The sequence below is a fragment of the Penaeus japonicus genome, unplaced genomic scaffold (genome assembly GCF_977035675.1).
Source record: "Penaeus japonicus unplaced genomic scaffold, GWHDUDI00000001_assembly GWHDUDI00000032, whole genome shotgun sequence".
Lineage (NCBI taxonomy): Eukaryota > Metazoa > Arthropoda > Malacostraca > Decapoda > Penaeidae > Penaeus > Penaeus japonicus.
In genome coordinates this window covers 1,951,208-1,961,207 of record NW_028234434.1, presented here as the reverse complement: position 1 = coordinate 1,961,207, position 10,000 = coordinate 1,951,208, and the positions used below count along the sequence as shown (strand labels likewise).

The 10,000-nt window shown below is 36.0% G+C and overlaps 1 protein-coding gene across 1 annotated transcript in view; it reads right to left on the bottom strand.

The window, feature by feature from the left end:
- Positions 1–10,000, bottom strand: part of LOC122262820 (diacylglycerol kinase eta) — a gene marked incomplete in the record, with an annotated part of 116,270 nt that overhangs the window by 2,182 nt on the left and 104,088 nt on the right. The window contains 4 exon segments of the mRNA XM_086556153.1: positions 1–7,887; positions 8,233–8,438; positions 8,570–8,683; positions 8,869–8,958. The exon segment at positions 1–7,887 is cut by the window's left edge and continues 2,182 nt beyond it. Of these exon segments, the coding sequence (XP_086412279.1) occupies positions 7,794–7,887; positions 8,233–8,438; positions 8,570–8,683; positions 8,869–8,958 (504 nt within the window).

Genomic DNA, 10,000 nt, shown 5'->3' with positions numbered 1-10,000 from the left:
TATGTCATGACTAAAAGAATGTTTCCTAACTGGCTGGCAATCTCTAATATAAGTAAAGCTAAATTCAGGTATATGCATCTCAGGAAAAGAATATATTGTGAATCTACCGCAAAATTGGTGCTAGAAGGATTTTCAAAGGTAACCGATACAGTCTACTTTACAGCAATGAACACTCAGAAGAAACAATACAAAGAGTAAGTTGTAGAATTTTTTGTGTGTTAACCTACTTGCTTCAGAAAAAGAACGAAGATGATTTTCATCTATTTTATGTAACAATTATTACTAAGAGCAATACGTGACACACTGGGCTTATCACAATAACTACCCTCGCTTCTTAGTTGGCGATTTTTACTAGACATCAAAAAACATGAAAGTGTACATATAAAATTTATCAAAATGTTTTATCACAAACAAAAGTCATGTGTTTGCATACTAGAAATATTTTTTTTTCCTTTTTTTTTTTTCTTTTTTGTCTCAACATCATATGTCCAAACAGAATAGAACAACATGAATATCATTAAGTCAAAAAACAATTATCATAGTGCAGGGGCTTTATAAGTATCCATCTCTCGCTTTAACCTTGCTTGCCCTATGGCTTGTGTTTTCTTAGTCTGCGCACTTGTGTGGCGTTATTCACAGTGCTGAGAATGCTGGTTTTACGGAGAAGACTGATCCGCCTGAAATCTCTTACATATTCCGCAGTTGTAGCTCTTTATCAAGGATGTAAGATATTCCAGAATATTTTGTGAGTTAAAGGTTACACACAAGCACAATTGATTTTACAAATATATACAAGATATCAACAAACAACAACAACAATAACAACATGGCTTAAAACAGAAAGGGTAAACTATTAAGAAAGGGAGAGACAATCCTAACGTCACAGTCAAGACATGATTAATGAATTTCTTGTGATTATCATTCTCTTATTCATATATTCTTGGCACATGACATTCACAATTTCTCTCTTATAAGTAATAGTAACACATAATGTAGCAAAGTTTTAAAACACTAAAAACATTTTTAAATACAAATTGTATCACATACACAGTGTTTCTGCAAATATTCCAACACAAACATATACATGTTGAACCTAACAAGTTCAGTATGCTTGGGACCAGACAGGTGTTGGGATATTAGAATTGACACCTTTTGTAACAGAGGTAATATCAAGTTTACATTTTGCTGCAATGGCACCCCTTGTACTACTAGTGGTCTCTTGGGAGGCATATTTAAGGGTAACATACTCCTCTCTAAAATTCAACCACTGTAAGTCACTGTAAGCATCAACCACTGTAAGTCAGCTACGACAGGACAAATCAAAATGAGGTGGTGGTGTTGTCACGGCCGGCCAAACGACGGCCACGCCAGATTCCTCTCACTGTCCCAATCTGGTGAAGCTGCCATACCAGTGAATGCCAAACTAGCGAGGTTCAACTTGTACTATGTTCTTTAAGTCTTAAGCCTCTTGATAAATCAATAATTCACTGACAAGATATGTTGTGAAAAGTTTAAATTATTACTTATATATTATGCTATTGTGCTTTCCAGCAATCTTGATTAACCTTGGAGTAAAACTGCCACAAGCTTTCCATCAATTATAGACAAAAAGAAATAATTTTCAAAATATTTTTGTCACTTTTGAGATGTCAGTTTTCCTCCACAGTTCATTGCACAACATCTTCCTCATGCAACTGCACACAAAACATACAAAGGGCTTTCATAATAAACATTCTTTACACATGAAAATGATCATGAACAGCATCACAATCAAAGAATCACATTATTTCTTTAAAATTGGTGTGAACTATCTATTTCTTATTCTTTCTCCCTTACAGTTGGTGATTTGTAAAGAGAGAGAGAGAAAAGTTGATACAAAAATTGAAAATTTTAACATACATCATTACCATACTTTTTAATGTACACTTAAGAGTGAGGGTAAATAACATTAGTATTTTTTTTCTTTTTTACAGTTTTGTCTCTAAATGATGGCATTGTAGTAAGAATAAAAAGTCTTTCATCGACATCAGCCTACAATGCACAAAGTGCCTAGGAAAGCATTGCTACCTGTGTTAACATCAAACATGAACAGAGAAATGAATGATGTACGGGAAAAGCAAAGAAAAAAGAGAAAGAAACAGAGATGAAGTACGTCAAATACACTTCGAGAGACACGTCAATAGATATAAATAACTGTTTGAAAAATGGGAAAAAATCTATGAAAGAAAAAACCATTCACCAGTTACCTAAGACACCTCAGCTATTATTCTAACATGAGTAGGTTTTATTACAAACATCATTGTGACCTATATGTACAGTTTTATACTTATTCATAAGTAACTTCATTCACTATTTATCTTGAAATTAAGAAAAGAAATCATGAACAGGAAACATTAAAACTGACAGCTTACACACTGTCCTAATGCCTAATATGTATAATGTACACACTGTTTCAATAATAAATATAGACGTTCCACTTACCACATAACACCTGCATTATCAAGATGAGATAGTTAAAAAACATGAGATACCACTTCTCACTGTTATGTTGTTGTGTGAGAAACTGACCATTGAGTGTCACATTAAAATATGGATACAGAGAAATTGCCTCAAGGAGGCTATCGGGAAACTTGCATATTCTCACATCAAATATCTACTCTTAAAAAGATAATGGAAACTGAATTATTCAGGGGATGTCAAACTTCAGTTACCACATCAAACAGGTAACAACTTGACACATTTATCCAACAGGTACATTTAGAAGTACATAGTGACCATACAAAGATCATTTATGTCATATTATTCATATAACACCAACGTTATAGAAAGGTTCTATGTTGCCGAGAGCTCAACACTACCACGTAAAGACACACACACGTCTGAAACGATGTACAAAGGTGCATTGCAATGGAAAGACCAACACCCTGCAACACCTTGGAGACAATACAAAAAGGACTAATAACATACTGAAGTTATCAACTCTTTTGAAAATTGAAACTTGAAGTTGTTATTACAATATAAATGCCTTACTCGAGTATTCTATTACAAATCAGTGTTACATTTGAGGCTGGAGTGAAAAAAAAGAAGAAAAAATCCTCTTTACTGACTTTTAATCGTGAACACGTGTGTTATAGATGTAAAAAGAGCCATTATATAAAGATAAAAATTAGCCTACAGAATCTGCATACAGGCTAGATAATAGAAAAATAATACTTCTTTTGTTCCTTTTTTTTTCTTCGACCTTTTCTCTGTTCATCAGTAAAACCTGCTTACTGATAACATCTATAATACTGTGATGCCTTAAAGGAGCCTGGGTGGAAATGGAATGAATCATTATACACATATTGGAACCTTGAATCAAGGGAACAAGGCTGATGCTCTTACATGTGGTCATTGTGGACCAACTTTCTACAGTGATGCCGTCTGTTTACCATTTGTGTATCTGTTGCTAGGAGTTACACTGTACACGTCTTATACACTCATATGTCAGTTGCATACAGTTAGGTGTATTAAAAATAGTCTAGTCATTTTCCTGTGAATCACAAAAAAAAGTAAGAAAAGAATGCAAAATCGTTCTGAAGATCCCTGAAGTACTTGCATTTCAATCGGAAAAACCCACAATTTGTACATAGTCACTAAGAGATCCATCAGTCTTGTCCCCCACGTTAAAGGTTAATAGCTGCCTTGTTAATGGTGGTGGAGAGGGAACACCACCTTCAAACATAGCAAAGTGTTATAGCCTTATACTATGGCACTTTATAAATAAACAACACCACTGGCTATCATCATGTCTACAGCTGTTGTGCTTTGGTAACACACAAAGTTACTACATCTGACATCTAAACAGACAAATAAGATCATCTCATTCTTAAGTTTATAAATCATATGTGTAGTTATTAGGAATTTATTTTTTCCTCAATCTCAAGCAAATACATGCTCAAATCCTCATTTGTGCATGCACGCACACACACACACACATACACATAAATACATATGTAAGCATATATACATGCATGTGTATTCATATACAGAAACTTGCACACTTATACAGACAACAATGTTGTACAAAAGACAATTCTTCTTCTGTGTTTATGCCTCACATAAACTTGGATCAGAGTTTCCCTTTTATTCTTTTCTTATCTTGCATATCAATAAACTACTACAGAGTTAACATTTACCCAAATACATAAGAGAACACAGACAAAAGAGGCAGACATGCCTAATTATCTAATGATATCATGATAAAGATCTGTGAAAGAGGTCTGTTATCTTCCTCAAATATGAGGGAAATGCATTGCATGTGTGTCTCATGATTATATAAGATTAAAAAAAGCATCAGGGGGTCCATTGCATATTGTAAACATTTAAATGCCTGCTGTTGTAGGATTGGCATGCTGTCATTCCTTGAAACCATAATCTTTTCTGCATACTCTACACTGATTGTTGTTTTTCCTTGTGTATATAGTTTGTATTGATGCTTTTTCCTTATACATTTTAACCCACTCGTGATGGGGTGATTATTTGCCTAATGCTGCTCCTGCTGTGAAGATAGCAAGCGCACGTAGACTCCACGTGTGAGATCTCTACTGCCACGCTAGGCCACACATATATATGTATATATATATATTTTACTCAGACCCCCTAATTCTGTACTTCCAGAAACTCTAAAGCAACATGGACCACCACTGACACTTGTCCTTTGCTTGAAAGCAATAATAATGGGTAAATGTAAGCAAAATAGGCTGAGAATTGCACAAAATCAATGAAGCTGCATTAAGTATTGCAGGTGCAACATCCACTCATAACTCTGTCTGGGTTAAAGAGGTGCTGGACCTTCAAGGCAAATGTGACATCAGTAAGTAACCACACACATCATGCTCTCTTTCACAACCCTTTTGCATCTGGATTACACTGATGCAAATCAATCATGTCACCAAATACATCTATGTTATTGAACCATGATAGATAAAAAAGGAAAAAAATAATTTACCAAAAAAATATTTGTAACATAATTTTTCATTCCTGTCCATTAGCAAGCTTTCTTAACAAGAAGGGGAGCTTTAAAAACTGCCTCAAACTAGAACATGTTATGATTCTTTGAAAAGATTATTTCCCTCAAGGCACCTAAGTATCGTGAACCCAACCCAGTAGTCATGGCACTTTAGCTTTTTCCCTCAAGCAGAAGATGCACTAATCAGGTTGATCACTGATAAGAAGTTCACAGGTCAGTGATGATGATGATTAACGGAGATGCAGATATGTTGCACTCAGCTAATCGTTATCCATGCATCTTTGCCTGATAAAAAAAACAACTGAGCACAATGTATGGTTTGTGTGCTGTGAGAGTGAGTGAGAGACTGAAAGGGAGGGAGAGGGAGAGGGAGGGAGAGAGGGAGAGAGGGAGAGAGGGAGGGAGAGGGAGAGGGAGAGGGAGAGGGAGGGAGAGGGAGAGGGAGAGGGAGAGGGAGAGGGAGAGAGAGAGAGAGGGGGGAGAGAGAGAGAGAGAGGGAGAGAGAGAGAGAGAGAGAGGGGGAGAGAGAGAGAGAGAGAGAGGGAGAGAGAGAGAGAGAGAGAGAGAGAGAGAGAGAGAGAGAGAGAGAGAGAGAGAGAGAGAGAGAGAGAGAGAGAGAGAGAGAGAGAGAGAGAGAGAGAGAGAGAGAGAGAGAGAGAGAGAGAGATTACAAGAGAAAAAAAAGTACTATTGCACATCTGCATTTCAATCTTTTCCAAAGAAAATTGTCTTCTTAAAACACCTTAATTTAGTCTAAGAACATCGAAGCTGCAGACCCCAAACAGCCTTCAGAAAAGATTATTGCTGTAAGCTTCTCCTCTATTCAAGCGTTTTGTACTCTGAAGCAGACTAGAAGAATATACGTCAATCTCAAGTAGTTAATCCTACAGAAGAATAAAAAAGATACCCTAATCCTTACAACCTAAAATTCTGCACTGTAAACATGTATTAATTTTCTCACTGGGTCTCCATAAGCCTCTATGCATATAGCAACAGTTTCTCCCATGATATTTGTCATCAATGCCTAAACCTAAAAATATAAATCTATTAACAATGTGTAAAGAAAATAAACCGTAAAAGAAATCAAATGTCTGAGAAAAAAAAGTGTAAGAGACTTAAATACCTTTGAATAAAAAAATGAACCAGATGACCCACAAAAAGCATGCGTCATGTGAAGTAAGCAAATCCACGACAGTCCCTGAAACTCTCACTTCTGATTGGGAAAGCTTTGCCAATGTCTAGGACTCTATTGGACACAACTGAAAATCTATACTTCTAAATAGTGGAGCATAACCCCAACTTAAAACCATCCTTAAGATGATACATATTGTGACTCTAGTTAATCTCAAGGGGCTCATTGAGATGACAACGGCAGCACATGATGGGGCGCTTTTATATGCACACAACTGACAGTTCCCATGATTTGTATAAAATTTAATAAAATTAATTTACATTTTTCTTAGACACACTACTTTGTTTTATTATGGAATTCACATTCCATATTTCTGATAAGACAATTCTGAGTTACACATATATTAATTTCCAGATGAATAACTTATATTTGTGATTTACAATTTTTTTTTATATACAAAGTCACAAGTAAAAAACAAGTATTAAATATGCAATTAATCTTTGGTATACAGTAAGTGATTAGATGAAGAAAATTCTGTAATACTGTTGTTCCATTTCAATATCATTTCTTTAGAAACAGTGACTTAGGCTCTAAACGTCTTAGAGAGCAACCCCATCTGACCTTCTGTTTCTTCACATTAGACTATACAAGTCTGGTGGATTTATCATAGTCAGTATCACAGCCCTATAACAGGCTTACTTGAAATTCTGGTGTACATGCTTTCCACTGTACAACAGAATGGTATGAAAATTATGTATAAAACAAGAAACAACCTTGAAAACAATAATAATAATGGTTTGAGAACAGTTGTCGTAAAAGATCCAAACCTACTAAACAGATATGAAATATCCTTCTCCAAAGCTTGAACTCAACCAAGTCGTTTTGGGGGACCAGCTTTCATATCAATAACTTTCATTACACTTTGTTGAACAAAGTTATTCACATTCTAAGAGCTAGTGCTAACATTTAAATATTAATACAAATAGTAAAATCTCTAATGCATTTCTCACAGCTTTAAATTATCATAAATCTTCTTTCAAATACAGCTGGCAACTGTCTTTGTCACTTCAATACATATTCCATATAAATTTCCGATACATGGTTATCAAATTGTAGATAATCTATCTAAAATCTCTTCATAATTCAAGAATTTCTCTGAAAGTCAATAACATAATTCTAAAATTATTACAAAAAATGCATACAGCATATGGCTTGAATATCAAGTACAGTCTACAAAACCAGTTTATCATGGCACGATCATCAATCCCATGAGTACAAAATTCACGTCAACTCTGCAACATCCAAGCGCAGCAACGTTATTAAAAAAATAAAACAGACTCTTAATTTTAAGCTGTTCTTTCAAACCTTTCAACTCGTACTTTATCAACTTCAGTTAATCTGCAACAACTTAATGCCTTGCAACATTTAAAGAGAAATCATCACACAGTATGTGAAAATCAGCAGTGTTGTTGGCACAATTACTAAAAGGGGAATCCCCTTGCTTATCAAGGACCTTCTTTTCCACTCATGAACAGTGCCAACTTCCGAAAGGAGGAAAATATGCATAAACTTAATCATAACCTCTAGCAAAGGTGTCCTCTGAGGGTCTAAAGCATCAAATATTCTTCTGGTATGCTGTATGTAAGTGGTTTAGCTGTGAGACTTACTGTCCTTTATCTCTCGAATACCTTGCTGGATTCGTTTTATGTGGCCGATTTTAGTGATTCCAAGTTCCTTAAGATCTCTGTTGAAATAAAGATAAATTTGTTCAGTTAATATTCATCACAATCTGAAGATATTTCATTACATATTTAACCCATCCACGACGGGGGAATTCTAGCCTTGAATGTCCCAATGCCGGGGCGTTCGAATTATTAGGCCTAAATCAATTGAATGGCTGGCACAATACTGTGCCGCCCGGCCACTGGGCTTTTGAATGCGCGGTACAGTACTGTACCACCCGTCCAGTGTGGGTTAACATGAAAATATCATTTTCAAATTTTTCCAGGTTATCTGAAAGAACATACTAAAAGAGAAGTAAAAATAGAAATAAAAAAAAGAAAAGAGTAAGAGACAGAGCGGAGATTACCTTCGCTCCAGGTTAAGGAGCTCCGACCCCCGGATGTCATGCCGGATAAACGATTCCCGGTACTCATTGAGCTGCAAGGCGTCCAGCCACGCAGCCACTTCATCAGGACCCCACTCCCGCACCTCCCTCTCAACTCCACCGCGTCGCCCTTCTCGCTTCAGCTTCAGTTTGAACAAGCCCTTCGAATGTGCTCTTTTACGTTCACCCTGTTGAAGGTAGCATTAATCTCACATGAGGTACTTGAGTCAACAGTACAACAAGCAATAATTCTTTCTAAACTTGAAACATGAAACCTCCCTTCCTAAAAAAAATAAATGCACATGGGAAAGAGACTCACCTCTTCTTCTGACAAAAAGTGAATCAGGTTGTCCTTCTCATGAGCATGTTTCAGAGAGTTTTCAAGCTGGGTTAGATTTCCTCGTAGACTGTCCTCCAATGTTTGGGTCAGCACCTGCCATGATTTAGAAATCCATGTGAATTAAGGAGCCATTCAATGTTGCTCAATTTGCAGTGAGAGAAAATGGAGAATATATTTGTTTGAGTTACAGGACTGAATGTGTAACTTGTGTAACTTTTTTTATATACACTTCATATCCATAAGTACATACATATACAAGTATAGTAAAAGATACTTACAAGAGTTTCTTCCTTCAAGATTGTCATGACTTCAGTATACAGACCCCTCACATTGTTCACAAGTTCTGTTGCTAACATTCTTAAGTTTGGCTGGAAATAAAAGACAACTTTATAAGAAGGATGTTACAAAAGACACCATCATTTGCCACAGGAAAGAAACCTTCTCTTACTTTATTTATGACCCCCTCAAGTGTTGCAGTTACAAGTCTTTTCCTATACACTGCCTAAATTATCAATGAATTTATTTTCACTTTTAGCTGTGCAGTGTACTTTTAATATCCAAACATTTTAAAATCTACTGCCTAATATTTGAAATAACTAAATAAAACAATATACATGAATCTATATAATTTAACCCCTTGGAGGTTAATGTGGCATGACATACATGCCACACAAGTTTTTGGCCTGATGACAGGTGGTATGACATACGTGCCATGGCATATCTGACATTTGGGAAGAGTGGATCACTGTGTTTTTTTATCACATTGAGTAATAACTCTCTATAGTGACTGATAATGCCATTTGCAATTATAATGACTATAATTGTCATAATATTCACCAAAATAGGTTTAATTTAAAATTCCAAATGAAAATGACACCACTCTCCTAGTACCAGTATGAAAGCCCTGAAGGATACAGGATATACAGACAGAATGAGAAGAGGAAGGTGATCCTGACCATGTGTAGTGGCAGCAATGTGCCCCTGCGCCAGTATGGCTGCTTTGTGCTGCGACACTCGCAGTTGTAAGCACAGCTCTCCCTCCTCTTCCCTATCTTTTCATTTACTTTCATTAAGGATGGTTATTTCTATTGTATATGTTTATAAAACAAAATGAAAGAGCTGATATGGACCCTATACCACATTGTCAGATGGCACATATTATGGCTCACAAGATAGAAAAACACAAAAAAATGCTGAACACAAATATGCCTCTAGTATCATAATAAGTTTATGAAGAGAGTGTTAAGTCATGATACATTGGGTGAAGCTCCTTTGCTCTGAAATGAAGCATGTCTGGGGTGCATCTCAGGTGGCACTTTTGCCCATCCCGGGGACCAGTCAAGCGAATCTCGACTCATCTGCAACAGGTTATCCTATTGATTACAAGATACTTATAAAATGTTTATCTGG